The following is an 18,078-nucleotide window of genomic DNA, read 5'->3' as shown; positions in this document are numbered from 1 at the left end:
TAGAGCCAGTGTGCAAATAAGGCTGTCAGCTGAAGCTCCTCGGAGCCAAGACTTCCATATCCCCCCAAGGATCTGCATTTCAACGAGACACCATGTGGCTGAGCCCGCCGGCTCCGCACCCGGATTTGGGGCTGGGGGACCGGGAAAACTCCTCCCAGACACGCCAGGACCCCCGCACTGCACCCCCAGCCACGGGCACCGAGCTGAGGGGGTTTGGTCCCGGTGTCCTCATGGGATAGCGGACGATTTTTTGTGGTTTATTGGGCATTTGTGGGATTTGGGGGATTTAAAAGCGTTTCTGTGTGTGTAGAGGAGAGATACACATACACACACCCACGGGAGATGGAGGGGATATATTTATCCCATCATTATAGGGATCATATCAATATCTAGGTTTTATATAGAATATTGCATGGAGTCAGTGAATATCTCACGTTGGAAGGGACCATCAAGAGCACCGAGGCCAAATCCCTGTTCGGATATGTGTGTTTATATTTATAAATGTATTTATCTCGTGATAAGAAAGCTTAAGGAATTGCTGGGGCTTGGATCCACCCCATCCCTGGCAGATAGGGACAAACCCTTTTCCTTCCCAAAAATCTCCTTTTTCCTGCCCTCTTTCATGGCCTAACACAGAATTTTTGACCTTAGAGATCACAAATGGCATCACCCAAACACCAGGGGAAAAAAATCCCACCTTCCATTTTTGCTGGAGGTTTGAATCTCACATTTTCCTTCTTTGCTTAAAGGATTTTACACTCCAAAAAAAAAAAAGGAAAACCACAATAATTAGCAAGAGGGAACGGCTCCGAAGGATCTGTGTACAGAAGGAAACACAGGAGCTTGGGCTCCTTTGCGTTTGGTAAATATTAAAATTAATGAGAGACTTTCAGGACCCTGTTGTTAGAAATGCAGAAGGGTTTCTGTGAAGGATAAAAACACAAAACAACATGAAAAAAAAAACCCCAAGCCCTGTACACAAATTCCTGCAATTATTCCCGATGCTTCCTATTTTTCAGCCAATTATGGAATTCATGGAAAGTATTAATATCCTGTTTTAATTTGCTTAATATGCCCATTAACAATAAAAAGTCTAATTAAGGTATCTGTACAAAGAGCCCTCAGCAGTAATTTCAGAGAATAATAGAGGAGAACAACGCGATATTTCTTGTTAAATGCATGCTGCAAATTAATTGATATCTTAATTAGGCTTTAGTACCCAGATTATCAGTTAGATTGATTTAGGGCTGCAACATCTCATTTTTTGAAGACATAAAAACAAGCAGGAAGGGGAAAAAACTGCTTTTCCAAGATATTTCTGGAAGCAAAACCATGACACACTGGGACAGGGAGAAGGACTCATCCCATGGACACAGCACTGGGAAGTGCCACAATTCATTCCAAACTCACTTCCCCCTTTGTTTTCTCACTGAATTCAAACAATTTTTAATAAAAACCCCCAAAAACTAGAAAACTAACTGAGATTTTCACCAAACCCACTTTTTTAAGCCCAAAACTCAACCAGCAGCAGGAGCTGTTTGGAAGGACGCGCTGTCTCCGCAGAGAAAACCGGTGGTGGCGAGTTGGCAAAGTGTTTTTTGGGCTTTTTTTCCAGCATTTCCTTAGGAGAAGGAGGGGAAAAAAAAAACCTCCAAAAACCCAAGCAGCAATATTTTTGGACCAGCCTGGCTCTTTATAGCCTGAGGAAGCACTTCCCTACCTACACGCCCAGCACCATTTACATTTCTCTGGCAAACACTCGTCCTCCCCTCCGGGGTTTCTCCAGGAGGAGTTTGCATCCCATGGGATCCCAGCCCTTTCTGGATGCTTGGGAGTGATCCCACGAGGAGTTTGCATCCCATGGGATCCCAGCCCTCCCTGGGTGTTGGGAATGGCCCCCATGGACTCACCTGGATGTCGGTGACCAGCCAGTGCCTCCAGAAGCGGAGCCGGGGGTTCTCTCTGTTGGGAGCGTCGGGGTCCACCATCACCAGGACGTATTTCTTGTTCTGCAAGAGAGGAGAGGGGGATGCTGTGGTCATGGGGTGACAGCAAAAAGCCCCCAAATCCACATTTTTCCACTCTTCCCCAGCTCTGGTGGTATCACCCCAGAGGTGAGCGAGGAATGGGCACCAGGGGAAGCCAAAAATCACTTGGGGATGATTTAATCCCAAATCTTTCCGAAGGAACAATGTAGGTTCTGCCTCCTCCAAAGGAGAATTCCCTCTGCTTCCCACCACATCCCCCTGAGGCACAGGATTGCAGCCACTCTGGTATTTTTGGGATCCAGATTTGGTTGGGGACAAGCTGGGTACCCCATCCTCCGTGGGAGTGGCTGTGGGGAGCCAAACTCTGCCCAAACATCTCAAAATAACCAAAAGGTGTTCCTGGGATGCTGCAACGAGCAGCACCTGAGGGTCAGGTACCACTCCTGGGTGATGGAATTGGGCAAGGAGAGCTGGGATTTTTGGATAACACTGGTTTAGCCCCCAGGAAACCCTGAGAGCCCAGCCCAGGTCCTCACTGAGGGTACCCAGCACCCAAAGGTGCCGCCAGCACGGAGCCCACGTGGATATTTTGGTCTGCTGAGGATGGAGCTGGCTTGCGAGTGACCTCTGAAAGGAAAACCTGCTGATCTCCAGGGATTTGGCAGGACCTCAGGCACCAGATTATCCCACAGGCAGGCAGATTAAGGGATCTATATCCGAATAAAAGCTCCAGGTGCGTCTGTCAGGGAGCCAGGCTCTGCTCCAGCCGCCCCGGGGGCTGGGCTGTCACCAACAGCCCTGGGATTCAGCCCTGCAATTCCCACTGGAATTGGCTGGAGCTCTGTGGCTGCCCTGCGAGACCTGGCAGGGATTTGCACAGTGAGGTTCCTGGGCCTGACTCAATATTTTTGCTGTTTCCCAACCTCTGGTTGGGGTAAAGAGGCAAAAACCCCCTGAGGTGTTGCCATAACCTGTGCCTCCCTCCCTTGACATCCCACACGTCTCATATAAACCTCTTGAAGAGCACAGACAGCACCACTTTTAACCAGAAAATGCAGATTTCAACCCATTTAGCAGGCAACAGTTGCAGAGAAAATCCCAAACTCCCTCAAACCACCCCAGCCAGGAGTGCCACTGCCCTACCCCACAAACTCCAGCCTGGCATCATCCAAGGTTGGGGAATTACACCAAGGCTGCAGATGTGAGCATGGGAAAGGGGCTGTGCTGGCATCACCACGTGAGGCTGAAGGTCAGGACCTCGAGGCATCCCTTGGCATCCCACACATCTCATATAAACCTCTTGAAGAGCACAGACAGCACCACTTTTAACCAGAAAATGCAGATTTCAACCCATTTAGCAGGCAACAGTTGCAGAGAAAATCCCAAACTCCCTCAAAGTGCCTCGCCCGGGAGTGACGAGTGCCCTGCTCCACAGATCCCAGCCTGGCATCACCCAGGGTGGGGGAATTACACCAAGGCTGCAGATGTGAGCATGGGAAAGGGGCTGTGCTGGCATCACCACGTGAGGCTGAAGGTCAGGACCTCGAGGCTGAGCCGCCACCACCATCCCCACCACGCTCCCAGCTGCAGCCGGCTGAGAGGGAAAAAAACCAAAAAAAAAAGCAGCAAAATTCCTTAACAGCGCCAAAATCAGCGCTTAATAGCAAGGAGGAGGAGGAGGGGAGGGGGAGAAGAAGCCCGACAACCCAAAAACCCTACGCTGGAAGTGTGAAGGAATTTGAGCTCTAACTTTGGGGAGGGTGCGGAGCCGAGCTCGGCGTTTCTGAATCTCTCGGCTCCGCTCGGAGCCCAGCTGGTGGGAACAGAACGTGTAGTCATGGGACTGTCATCGTGTGCTGTCCAGGTTAACATGTAGCATTTCTATTACTATTAACAGACTTTCTGCTCCTCACTCCATCTGTTCTTCGAAATAATTGCAGTTGTACAGACCATGCCTTCGCTCCAGGCAGGCTCTGGGGAGAGGATAGTGTTTTTATGCAAAAAAAAAAAAAAAAAAATTATTAAAAAAAAAGGAAAAAAAAAACAGGGAGGAGAAAAAAAAAGTGTTAAAAAATAACAGCAAACACGAGAATAGAGTGCAAGTGGAGCTAACAGCAGGCTTGGAATTGGGGACAGATTGTGGCCTAGAAAGGTGACGGCGCACGCGGCCGGGGCCGGCAGGGCAGACCCCGCTGGGGACAGGAGCTGGGGTCAGAGCCCTGGCAGGGCTGGCCCCGGGGGATTTTTCTCTCTCCTCACCTGCCGGCCACCCTAAGAGCCACAATCCCTCACCTTCCACCTAAAGATAGCAAAGCCCTCCCCGAGCCGAGTTAATCCAGGCTGCTCATCCTGCGCCGCTCCGAGGCTGCGGCAGCCCCCAAAGCCACCCCAAAACCCCCTGTGTGACATCCCAGGGCCATGCCAGGCACCCCAAACACCGGGGGATGGTTTTGGACTGCCGGCAAGCAGCAGAGCAGCCCGAGTGTGGTGATTTTGGGGGTTTTCGATGCTGAAATCCCTCCTCTACACGGGCTAACAGCATTAGCTGCTGTCAGGGCTGCAGACGGGAGCCAGCCCCGAGTGACACGGGAGCTGCTCGGCTTTACAAGCATGAGCCACCCCCAGGGATTTTGGGAGAGGAGGAAAGTGGCTTTAGATCAGAAAATTCCTCCGGTGCACAGGAACAGGAGGCATCTCACTGTGCAAAGGGAAGGGAGGAAGGGCGAGAGGGAAGAAAAAGCCACTTTGAATGAAAATTTGGGGAAGAAAAACACCCCCAAAGGTTTGTTGCTCATTTCTGCTTGGCCCAAGCCATGAAGGAGCTGCTGGAGTGCAGCACTCAGTGTGTCCTATCGGTGTCATGGGATCGCGGAATGGTTTGGAATGGTTTGGTTTGGAAGAGAACTTGAATTCCATCCAGTTCCATCCCCTGGGTAGGGACACCTTCCCCTGTCCCAGGTTGTTCCAACCTGGCCTTGGACGCTTCCAGGGATCCAGGGGCAGCCACAGCTGCTCTGGTGATTCCATCCCAGCCCTTTCCCGTCCTCCTGGCCAGGAATTCCTTCCCGATATCCCATCTCTGTGGCAGTGGGAGCCATTCCCTGTGTCCTGTCCCTCCACCCTTGTCCCCAGCCCCTCTCCAGCTGTCCTGGAGCCCCTTCAGGCTCTGGAATGGGCTCTGAGCTCTCCCTGGAGCTTTCTCTTCTCCCTTGGGCACTTCCAGGGATCCAGGGGCAGCCACAGCTCCTCTGGAATTCCATCCCAGCCCCTCCCCTCCCTCATTCCTTCCAAAAATCCCACCCCAATCTCACTTTTCCCAGTTTGAAGCCATTCCCTGTGTCCTGTCCCTCCATCCCTTGTCCCCAGCCCCTCTCCAGCTCTCCTGGAGCCCCTTCAGGCTCTGGAAGGGGCTCTGAGCTCTCCTGGATCCTTCTCCTCTCCAGGCTGATGTGTGACACCAACTGGGTCACCCTTCCATGGCCACCCTCCCCTTCTTCCTCACCCCAGGACACTTTAAAATCAACATTTAACCATTCACAGGAGCTGCTGCCTTCCCAAGCACTCAAACCCACACCTGCACCGCCCAGCTTTGCCCCCACACCCCTGGGAAGGAGCGTCGTCACCCTGCTCCTCCACCTGCCACCAAGCTGGAGCAGCAGAGCTGGTGGCAGGTGACAAGAGCCCTGCATTTCCCTGCTAATTGTTTCTAGAGGGGGAAGCAGCAGCAAAATATCCAGTTATTCCTGCAGAAAGCATTAGCTGCTCCAATTAGGCACAGGTTTAGGGAAGTCGCTCCGAGCAGGCAGCGACTTTTCCAAGAGGCAGGAGAGGGATTTTGTGCGCTGAGGATACACACGGAGCTCAACAGATCCCGCCGAGCCGGGGCTGCTCGGGAATTAAAGACTTATCCAAATGAAAGCAAATAGGGTGTTAAGTGACACACATGTAGAGCGAGCGGTTTCCTTGGAAACCAGCGCACATGGAAGCGGCACACATGCAGGGCTCGGGGGTTTTCAGCTCTGCCCTGCCAGGGATCCCCAACTTGGGCTGGGCATGGAGCTGGGTGAGCCCAGGGGTGGCCGTGTTGGTGTGCCCGTCCCATTGGCATCGCTTTATCCAGGGCATGGAGGAAAAATGGATTAAAATGGGCTTTATTCTGTGGAGGGGAGATGGATGGTGCCCAAGCTTTGCTGTAGGAATTCCATCCCAAAACTGGGCCAAGCCCCAGTGCCTGCTTCCCAGCATGGGAAGGAACAGGTTTGGATGGATCCAGTCTGGATCCTCCCAGCTCACCCCATCCACAGCACAGGATGTTCCCTGCACCAGCCCCTCACCTCTCAAGGGATGAGGTGAAATTTCCAGCTGCCCCATTGCCACCTTGACAGCTCCTAAGGAATTTCCCTCGGTGCTGAAGGAAATCATGGAAATCATGGGCAGGTTGTGATGGTATCTGAGCCAAAAAACCTTTCACCTCCCTGGGAGCTGCAGCCTGGCATTGCCCCAGACTGGATTATCCTGCTGGGGAGGATTTTGACGGCATGACATGATCCAGGCTGGTCCCACTGGTGTGGAGATGGGACAGGGGATGGAGCCAGGGAAGAGCTGGGTTTACACAATTACAAACAAAAAAGCCTCAATCTATCCCAAAATCACTTTCCAGAGCAGGGCAGGGAGCTGGGAAGAGCACCCAGAACGCTGGGAAACATCCCAGCTCTCCTCAGGGATGCTCGGAGGGTCCAGCTCACGTCCCACCAGAGCAGGAGTCGAGGTGGAAGCGCCGCCAGCACCAGCTGAGATTTGAGATCAATCTGGGCTTTTTTCTTGGCTTGTCCCCAGTACTAAAAAGTTTCTATAACAGGCACCGGCTTCTCAATTCTGCTGCTGCTGCCTCGCCAGAGAGAAATTCCAGCTCCTTCCTTGGCGGCCGAGAAATTGTTTGTGCCCGAGTTGTGCTGTGGCTCGGGGAAGGAGCTGCAGGATTTCACCTCCTCCCTTCCCACCTGCACCTCGCCACTTCCACGGGCAAAACAAACCAGGTCAGCAAAATTAACCCTGCTCCGCAGGACTTGCCCAAGGGGACAAGTGGTTCCTGCTGAAGGCTTGACCCAACTCTCCCAGGCCTGGCTCCCGCTGCCCAAGGGAACTTCATTGAATTTCCAACTGCAGCTCTCCCCATCCCTCTGCTCTCCCTTGGGGCTCCCTCACCGGCCAAATATTTATGCAGCCTAATGTCCTAATGAAGATTGATTCATCCAGGGTGGTTAAGGAGTGTGTGTGAAAGGTCTGTTCCCAGATTAAGGGCTTGGGATGCTTTAAGGAATGGATTATTTGCTCTGAAAGAACAGTTTGTTTTCCCTCGTAGCAGCAATAAAGCAGCAGTGGGGTTGCTACACACCCAGTACAACCAGCCAGAAAGTGGGATAAATATTCCAAAGGGTCCCTGGTGCTGGAAATGCAGGCGATGGTGCCTCTGGAGCACTTCTGGGGAGGGAGGGGAGCAACAGGCTGCGATTCCTCAATCAGAGACCCCACTCTGCTTTGGCTTCCCCACACTGAGGGGAATCCACCAAAATCCTCAAAAGGGGAAACACCAGGGAATGGGGCCGCACATCCCAAATCCAGGAGGGAACCAACACCCCCAGAACCGCTCCAGCCCGCTCCAGCTGCCCCCCTTTTCCCCGGGAGCTGTTTGTCACCGCTGCAGCCTAATGAGCACCACGCACTCGTCCCCGGGCTGGGGACAGCGCGGCCGGAGCAGCCGGGACGGACTCGGGAAGCGACACATCTCCCGAGCCCAGAGTGAGGAGGAGGAGGAGGAGGAGGCGGCCAGCGGCCGCGGTGGCAGAGCGCAGCCTTCCAGCCCAATTACTATCACGCGGGGGGACACATGGATTGGTGACATTTGACATTTTCTACACAATATTTTGATGCAGAATGGCACCTCCGTCACAAATTATTTTGCAAAACTTGGCTTGGGTTCTGATGGGTTTTTTAATTTTTTTTTTATTATTTTTTTTTTCTGGGGGAAAAAAATAAGGAATTAAAAGCGTTGCACGGGGGTGGCATTTGCAGGCCAGCAATGGGAAGGGTCATGGTGTCCCCTCAGTGAGCTGTGCCACCAAGGGGAAACTGCACCCAGAAATTCCAGGCTTTGCTCCCATGCACCCACAAGGCCCTTGGGGACCCTCAAAAGCTTTTTCCCTGCTCCCTCCCATGATTTCTGAGATAGCTCGGGAGCATCGCGGGGCCAGACCCCTCCTGGCAAGGCAGGGGCTCTCAGCGCTGGGAATTGCTGAACTCGGTGCTACCAGACACCTCGGCGAAGCTGAAATGACTTTAAATGCCTAAACATTTTAAAACAAACCCTGGAACAATTCAGCTCCGAACTCCTCGCCTGCTTTCTCTCCCTCCTCGCTCTCTCTCTCCCATTTTTACGGTTTCCAGAGCTGTTTTACGCCTCATTACCTGCACACTGTGAGTGATGTCTGTCGGTCCTAGAGCTGTAAATACCTTAAATCATGCTTCATTAAGAATATCTCTGGTGCTATTAAAGAGCTATAATAGACAACGAGTTAACAGATGATTAAATATGAACTCCATTTGTGTCACTCACCGCGGGCAGGAAGAGGCTTTAAGTTTTTTAAACTCGCTCTCATTATCTGGGGAAGTGGCGGGGATGGAGGGGGATGGAGGGAGGCTCGGTGGGATGGAGGGATGCTGGCTTGGAAATGTGAGGATGAGGATGGAGGGGGGCTGGAATGGGGTGGAGGAGGCTGGAATGGGATGAAGTGAGGCTGGAATGGGATGGAGGGATGCTGGCTTGGAAATGTGAGGATGAGGATGGAGGGGGGTTGGAATGGGATGGAGGAGGCTGAAATGGGGTGGAATGGGATGGAGGGAGGTTAGAATGGGATGAAGAGAGGCTGGAATGGGATGGAGAGAAGATGGAATGGGATGGAGAGAAGATGGAATGGGATGGAGAGAGAATGGAATGGGATGGAAGAAGGCTGGCTTGGAAATGTGAGGATGAGGATGGAGAGGGCTGGAATGGGATGGAGGAGGCTGGAATGGGGTGGAATGGGATGGAGGGAGGTTAGAATGGGATGGAGGGAGGTTGGAATGGGATAGAGGGAGGCTGGAATGGGATGGAGAGAGGATGTAATGGGATGGAGAGAGAATGGAATGGGATGGAGGGATTCTGGCTTGGAAATGTGAGGATGAGGATGGAGGGGGGCTGGAATGGGATGGAGGGGGGCTGGAATAGAGTGGAGAGAGGCTGGAATGGGATGGAGAGAGAATGGAATGGGATGGAGGGATACTGGCTTGGAAATGTGAGGATGAGGATGGAGAGGGGCTGGAATGGGATGAAGAGAGGCTGGAATGGGATGAAGAGAGGCTGGAATGGGATGGAGAGAGGATGGAATGGGATGGAGGGAGGTTGGAATGGGATGGAAGGATGCTGGCTTGGAAATGTGAGGATGAGGATGGAGAGGGCTGGAATGGGATGGAGGAGGCTGGAATGGGGTGGAATGGGATGGAAGAAGGTTAGAATGGGATGAAGAGAGGATGGAACGGGATAGAGGGAGGCTGGAATGGGATGAAGTGAGGATGGAATGGGATGGAGGGAGGTTGGAATGGGATGGAGGGAGGCTGGCTTGGAAATGTGAGGATGAGGATGGAGGGGGCTGGAATGGGGTGGAGGGAGGCTGGAATGGGGTGGAATGGGATGGAGGGAGGTTAGAATGGGATGAAGAGAGGATGGAACGGGATAGAGGGAGGCTGGAATGGGGTGAAAAGAAGATGTAATGGGATGGAGAGAGAATGGAATGGGATGGAAGGAGACTGGCTTGGAAATGTGAGGATGAGGATGGAGGGGGCTGGAATGGGATGAGGAAGGCTGGAATGGGATGGTTGGAATGGGATGGAGAGAGGCTGGAATGGGATGGAAGGAGGCTGGAATGGGATAGAGGGAGGCTGGAATAGAATTGAGAGGCTGGAATGAGATGGAGGGAGGTTGGAATGGGATGGAAGGAGGCTGGAATGGAGTGGAGGGAGGATGGAATGGGATAGAGGGATGGGCACACGGAAATGGAGAGATGGAGATGGGGATGAGAGATTTTCATATGGGATCAAAGGATGCTCACACAGAAATTGAAGGGTTGGGGGTAGAGAGATGCTCCCGTGGAGCTGGAAGGATGGGAATGGAAGGGAATGTTTGGGAATGGAGAGGAATGGAGGGGAATGGAGGGGATGGAGGGGAATGGAGGGGAAATGATGGGAATGAAGGGGAATGGAGGGACCTTCACCTGGGATGAATAGATGTGTGCACGGAAATGGAGAAGATGAAAGGATGCTCATATGGAAAAGGAGGAGTGCTCGCATGGAGATGAAAGGATGCTCCTGTGGAGCTGGAGGGATGGAGAAATCCTCACATGGAGGGATGGGAATGGAGGAATATCACATGGAGATGGAGGGATGGAGCAATCTCTCATGGACATGGAGGGATGGGAATGGAGGAATCTCACATGGAGATGGAGGAAATGGAGGAATGTTCACATGGAGATGGAGGGATGGGAATGGAGGAATCCTCACATGGAGATGGAGGGATAAAAATGGAGGAATCCTCACATGGAGATGGAGGGATAAAAACAGAGAAATCCTCACATGGAGATGGAGGGATGGGAATGGTGGAATGCTTAACGGAGATGGAGGTATTCTTCTGTGGACATGGAGTGATGCTCGTGAGGAGCTGGAGGGACAGGAATGGAGGAGATGGAAGGATTCTCTCATGGGGATGGAGGGCTGGAAGGATGCTGTCAGTGGAAGAATGGAATGGAAGAATGTTGTGGAATGTGGATGGAAGAATGTTTTGCAATGTGTGGAGATGGACAGAGGGGAATTGAGAGATGGATCCTCACGTGAAGTGAAGGGATGGGGATTTAGGGATGTTAAGAGGGGTTAGAGGGATGTTTCCATGGAGACAGCAGGGTGTTGGCCCCATGGATGGGGTTCTGCACCAGGAACACCCAGGAGGTGCCAGCTCCTCCATGCTGTGACTCCAAGCTGATGATCCTTGCTCAGATTTTCCCAGCTGGGGTCTGGTAGGTGGAGATCATAAAGAAAATCAAATAAGGGGGGAGGTGGACAATGGGGAGATGCTTTGGATGGGGCAGGATGAGTACTTGGAAGGAAGGTGGATGGGATTGAGGGAGGCATGGATGCCTGGGAAGAAGGGCTGGAGAGCAGCAGCATGAATGGAGATGCAAAAGGGATTGAGCATCGCTGGCTCTCAAATACCAGAATAGCTCAGCACAAATGAATTGCCAAAGTGCAAATTAAATAATAATTAATACCATTAAAATCCCATGAGCACACAAAAATACTGAGGAAAATTAAATAATGAGTGTTTTCCTCTCTTCTGGATTAGATTCTGCTCTGTGAAAAGAAAGAGCATTTTCACAGGCTCCAGCACAAGTGGAATTATCCCAGTGTCACAATCCTGGCTGGCATCGAGGCTGTGGATGGTGCCAAACACCCAGCACACGTGTCCCAAACTGTCCCAAACAGAGAAACAGAGCTGGGGAAGGGTCTGGAGAATCCCTGAGGGAGATGGGAAGGGGCTGGAGCCCCAGGAGAGGCTGAGGGAGCTGGGCAGGGGCTCAGCCTGGAGCAAAGGAGGCTCAGGGGGCCCCTGTGGCTCTGCCCAGCTCCTGCCAGGAGGGCACAGGGACAGGAGCAGAGGGAACGGCCTCAGGCTGGGCCAGGGCAGCTCAGGGTGGGCACAGCAGGAATTTCCCCATGGAAAGGGGGCTCAGGGCAGGCTCAGGGTGGGCACAGCAGGAATTTCCCCATGGAAAGGGGGCTCAGGGCAGGCTCAGGGTGGGCACAGCAGGAATTTCCCCATGGAAAGGGGGCTCAGGGCAGGCTCAGGGTGGGCACAGCAGGAATTTCCCCATGGAAAGGGGGCTCAGGGCAGGCTCAGGGTGGGCACAGCAGGAGTTTCCCCATGGAAAGGGGGCTCAGGGCAGGCTCAGGGTGGGCACAGCAGGAATTTCCCCATGGAAAGGGGGCTCAGGGCAGGCTCAGGGTGGGCACAGCAGGAATTTCCCCATGGAAAGGGGGCTCAGGGCAGGCTCAGGGTGGGCACAGCAGGAATTTCCCCATGGAAAGGGGGCTCAGGGCAGGCTCAGGGTGGGCACAGCAGGAGTTTCCCCATGGAAAGGGGGCTCAGGGCAGGCTCAGGGTGGGCACAGCAGGAATTTCCCCATGGAAAGGGGGCTCAGGGATTGGAACTGCCCAGGGAGGGTTGGAGTGCCCATCCCTGGAGGGGTCACCTGAAGGTGGCACTCAGTGACAAGGTGGGGATCGGGCACAGGTTGGATTTGGTGACCTTGGAGGCCGTTTCCAACCTCAAACATTCTGTGGTTCTGAGGGAGGAGGATCTGGGGATGAGGACAGACCTGGCTGTGGGAAATGCAGGTGCCCTGAGCATGGCCCAGGTCAGGAGCGTGGCCACTGGCCCAGCAGATGTCCCTGTGCTCTTTGTGATGGATCTCACAGCAGCACCCAGCACTGAGAGGAGCCTCCCCAACCTCTCTCCCATCCCCTTCTCCACTGGGATCTGCCTTAGAATCACCCAGACATGGAGAGGGCCCTATGGCTCTGCCCATGCCCTTTGTGGACAGGGGGACATGGGATCATCCTCAGGGTACCATGGCCACCAAGCCCCAGCTGTGCTTCAAGAGAAAACCCACGACCTGATTCCTTACAGGGATAAATCCCCATTCCTGCAATCCCCTGTCACTGTGATATTTTATGAAAAATCCCTTCACCAGGATTTCTCCTCCTGGGAAAACAGGAAGCTTCAACTCTCCTGAATGTGATTTGTAGAATTGTTTACCCAGCATGTGAACTGTTTTAACTTAATGACCAACCCCAGTCCAGCTGTGCGGAGACTCTGGTCAGTCACGGGTTTTTATTATTTGTTATTTTCCAGCCTTCTGATGTTTCCTTTCTCTTTCTTTAGTGTAGTTTTGGCATATAATTTCCTTTAATAATATAATATATATAATATATATGTATAATATATATAATATATATAATGTATAATATATTATATATGTACATTATATATAATTTATTATATATAATATAATGAGATATATAAAATAATATATACTAATATAATGAAATATATAATAATATAATATATATAATATATATTATAATATAATGAAATAAAATAATAAAATATTAAATGAAATAATGAAATAAAATATTAAATCAGCCTTCTGAGAACATGAAGTCAAATTCTCATCTCTCACCTCGTCCTGGGGACCTCACAACACCCCAACCCCCTGCTCATTCTCATTCCCCAGCACACCCCGACCCCTCCGCAGGGACCCGAGGCCGCCCCCGAGGCCACCGGGGGTCCCGGGCTGGCGGGGGGACGGTGACACTGCTGTCCCCAGGGACGGCGCTGCCGGGGCCGGTAATTGAATCCGGGGCTGGATGAGGTGGAAATGCCATTTTGGTAGCGCCCCCCGCTCCCCATCAGCGGCCGCGGGTCCCCCCGCTCCCTGCCGCGACCCCGCGGCCCCTCGGGCAGGGTCAGGCGGCTGCGGCCCCCAGGGTCACACCGGGAAATTAATCCCGGGGCCCCTTGGGAGCAAAGATACGGAGGGAAAAAACACATCTCGGTTCCATTTGGGGGAAAAATTAAAGCGTTTCAGGAGCGGCCGGAGCTGCTCGGTCCGGCTCCATCCCTGGGGATGCGGCACCGACCCGCCCACGGCATCATTTACCTGCTGGAACCCCCTCCCAGCGCTTGGAGTTTGCTGCTGCTGAGTTGTGAGCGTCCAAAAGAACAGACAGGGCCCTACTCCCACCCCTATGCACCAAATAAAATAACTTATAAAACAGATAAAATATATAATAATATGTATAATATTATATAATGGTCAATACATTATATTATATATTATATATTATATATTATATATTATATATTCATAAGAATATACATGAAATATATAATATTATGTATATATAAAATATTATATAATATATAATATATCACATATATCATATATAATACATTGTACATAATACGTAACACATTGTATATAATATATAATATATAATATATAATATATAATATATAATATATAATATATAATATATAGTATATAATATATTTGGGCTAAATATTATATCTATATTTCCATCTATAATAGATATATTTATATATTTTAATAAATATTTCTAGAATTTAAAAATATATTCTACATGGAAATATAGACGATATTCTCTATATATTCTCTGAATATTCTCTATGTATTATCTATATAATGTTCACTTATTCTGTATATGCACTGTATGGAAATATAGACTATATTCCAGATAGATAGAGATATATTGGGAGATATATTCCCAATATTACTTAGGAATAGGGCCCTGCCTTAGGATCTCATTAAAAAGCTGTTTAAATGTGGCAATAATGGGAGAAATCTACACCCAGCTACCCCCAGAAAGAGCTTCGGGAAAACAACCAAGAGCTCACCCTCCCTCCACACAAACTGCTCTTGCCAGGAACAGGAGGGAAAAGATGCTCAGCTCAGAACTTCCCTCCCTGGTAAAATATTTAATAATAAACTCAGAGGAGAAGCCAACTGTCTCCCTTGGATGTGGTTTTCATTTGGAAGTTAATGGGAGTTTTATTTCCAATCCAATTTTTTTAAATTTTTTTTTTTTTTTTTTTTTTTTTTGAATTCCTGATGTATGTTTTGTTCTGATAAATCCATCCTGTCGCGGCGAATAAATTCCAGCTGGGATGGACAGAGGGATGACACCCGTGTCACACTCCATTCCCCTCCAGCCACCCTTTCCCTGCTCCCCGGCACTTTGTTAATGGATCCCGGGAACAACATTTGGAATCACCCCGAGCCCCACAACAGCGTTAACGCGTTAATTCCCACCACGCCTCGGCGCTTTGAAATCCAGGGGAAAAAAAACCAAAAAAAACCCCAATAAAACAAAACAAAACAAAAAAAAAAAAAGGGGGGGAAAGCTGAAATGAGTCCTGTGAAAAGGAACAGGGCATCATTAACGCAGCCGGATCCGTATCACAGGCTGCAGCAATTATTCCCGGGTGGAACACGGCAAGCTGTGAAGAGCTTTCATTACCAGGGGTGTTACAGGTCCCTCACCTCTGGCCAATCTCCCGCTAAAACGGGCATTTTCTGCACCACGGACTCCAGCTCCATTTAAATCCGTAATTGCTCTGATTGGGGGGCATCTGGAGCACGGGGAATTCATGACTGAGAAATCTATTAGGCAATAAGTTGATTACTTTTAGGCACCTCGAAGTCGGCTGGCCTCAATTGCTGCCCGGCTCAGGGGGGTGCCTGGAGGTGCTGATTTCCAGTGGGTGCCGGCTGCCCCGGCTCCCCTGAGCCTCAATTACCTTCCCGGGTCACCGAGGGGGAATTCAATCAGGGAAGCAGCCCATGGGATGCTTCTCCTGCCTTGGAAATGCAATTCCCCTCTCCAACCCACCCACGATGGATATCGGGTGGGGTTTCAGCATTCCCCAGGCCGAGCAGGAGGTGTTTGCTCCAGGGATGCTCAGGTGTGCATCAGGAATGATCCTTTCACAGTAATTTCCCTTCTTGTGTCTCTCATTCTGTACAGGGATGCTCAGGTGTGGATCAGACATGATCCCTCCATCCCAATTTCCCCTTCTCCTGTATCTGTGTTTGGTCTAGAGATGCTAAGGCGTGGATCAGATCTGATCCCTCCATGCCTATTTCCCTTCTGTATCCAATTCTAGTCCAGGGAGGCTCAGGGGTGGATCAGGTGTGATCTCTCCATCCCTGTTTCCCCCTCTTCTCTATTACCTGTTTTCTCCAGGGATGCCCAGGTGTGGATCAAACATGATCCCTCCATCCCAATTTCCCTTCTCCTGTACTCATGTTTGCTCCAGGGATGCTCAGATACAGATCAGACATGATCCCACCATCCTTCCATCCTTCTTTCTTCCTCTTTTGTATCACTGTTTGCTCCAGGGATGCTCAGATGTGGATCAGCTGTGATCCCTCCATCCCTATTTCCTCCTCTCCTGTATTCCCTGTGTAGTCCAGGGATGTTCAGGTGTGGGTCAGGTGAGATCCCTCCATCCCTATTTCCCCCTCTCCTGTATCCAGTTCTAGTCCAGGGATGCTCAGGTATGGATCAGGAATGATCCCACCATCCCTCTTTCCTCCTGTCCTGTATTCCCTGTTTGTGGGTCAGGTGAGATCCCTCCATCATTATTTTTCCCTCTCCTATATCCATGTTTGGCCCAGGCTGTGGATCAGGTGTGATCCCACCATGCCTATTTCCCCTCTCCTGTGTCCCCTGTTTTCTCTAGGGATGGTCAGGTGCGGATGAGAAGTGATCCCTCCATCCTTATTTCCCTTCTCCTGCATTTCCTGCTTGCTCCAGGGATGTTCAGGTGTGATCCCTCCATCCCTATTTCCCCTCTCCTGTATCCCTTGTTTTCTCAGGGAAGCTCAGGTGTGGGCCAGCCACGATCCCTGAATCCCCATTTTCCCCTTTATCCATGTTTAGTCCAGGCTGTGGATCAGAAATGATCCCACCATCCCAATTCCACCCTCTCCACTTTTCCCCCCAAACACCCCTTTGGAAACCAAACAAAACCGATTTCTCTGCCTTTTTTTACCACTCTGTTGTACCAAAACGGGCACATCCACCAGAAAACTCTGAATTTCCTCCCTGCCACTCCCACCTCCCTCACTCCCCTGGGTGAGCTGTGCATCCTGGGGTTACCCATTCCCGGGGGATGCTGCAGGAAATGGGAGACAATGCTCCATTCTGCTGCTCCTCCCCATCCCTGTATCCGAGTGCCTTCCAGGAGTGCATTAAATGATGCGATTAACATCTGTCACATGCGCTTCAGTCTCTCTCTCAGCCTCTCCCGGGGGAAGCAGCCACACGTGCAGGGAAAGGGTTTGTTTTGGTGGATTCAGCTCCTTCCTCCAGGCTCCGGGAGCATGGGGGGAGTTGGATCTCCGTGGGTGGAGTGTCCCAGGATGGGGGGAATGGAAGTTTCCAGCCAAATCTCGCTTTTTGGGACGATGGGCTCAGCCAAAAGCTGCTCCTGGGGTGAGAAGGGGTCTGGGGAGGATGCGGAGGGGTTGGAGCAGAGGCAACAGCAGCATTCCAAGATTCCTGCAGTGGGAATGGCCCTTCCTTTTTTATACTAACCCCCAAAAAACTCCAAAGCCCTTCCTGGGGATAGATGGGTGTAGATTTCTCCCATTATCCCTAAACATTTTTTAATGAGATCTCACGGCAGCGTCCTCCTGTTCCTAAGGGCTGATCTCCTTTCCCTTTTTATACTAAACCCCAAAAATCCCAAAGCCCTTCCTGGGGATAGATGGGTGTAGATTTCTCCCATTATCCCTAAACATTTTTTAATGAGATTTCACAGCAGGGTCCTGTTCCTAAGGGCTGATCTCCTTTCCCTTTTTATTCTAAACCCCAAAAAACCCCAAAGCCCTTTCTGGGGATAGATGGGTGTGGGATTGTGTGATCATGGATTTCTCCCATCATCCCTAAATATTTTTTACTGAGATCTCATGGCAGAGGCCTCTTCCTAAGAGCTGATCTCCCTTCCCTGTTTATACCCCAAAATTCAAACCCTGCTGGAAAAAAATGCCCATTTCCTGCACATTTCTCCTGACAGGAGCTGAGCCCAGCATCTTTACCCAACCATCCAACCTGTGTCTGCTCACAAAAAATCCCCACATCTCATGTGGACATTGGTACACACCCAGGGCCACCCCTCCACTCCCAAAATCCACCAAAATCAACACCAGCAACGAGGCTGGGACACCACAGGGCAGGGTTGCTCCAGCATCCAGGAGATTGGGAGGAAAAATCCAAATTTAGGGCGATCAACCCCTTCAGTGGGATTTTTTTTGGGGTGGGGAGAGAAAGGATGAAGCAGCATCTTAGCAGGACAGGCAGGAGGGCTGGGATGCTGCTCCCACAGGCAGGATTCCTTTTAATTGATTTCTCATGGTTT

At 50.9% G+C, this 18,078-nt stretch overlaps 1 protein-coding gene across 1 annotated transcript in view; it reads right to left on the bottom strand.

The window, feature by feature from the left end:
• The window catches only part of PEBP4 (phosphatidylethanolamine binding protein 4), a 92,368-nt gene that overhangs the window by 45,959 nt on the left and 28,331 nt on the right, over positions 1–18,078 (bottom strand). The window contains exon 4 of the mRNA XM_054294676.1: positions 1,911–2,009. Within this exon, the coding sequence (XP_054150651.1) occupies positions 1,911–2,009 (99 nt within the window). The remainder of the gene's footprint in view (positions 1–1,910; positions 2,010–18,078) is intronic.

Source organism: Melozone crissalis, unplaced genomic scaffold (genome assembly GCF_028551555.1).
Source record: "Melozone crissalis strain CALT ecotype California unplaced genomic scaffold, PUWL_Pcris_2 ptg000295l_1, whole genome shotgun sequence".
Lineage (NCBI taxonomy): Eukaryota > Metazoa > Chordata > Aves > Passeriformes > Passerellidae > Melozone > Melozone crissalis.
This window is presented reverse-complemented; position numbering and strand designations above follow the sequence as displayed.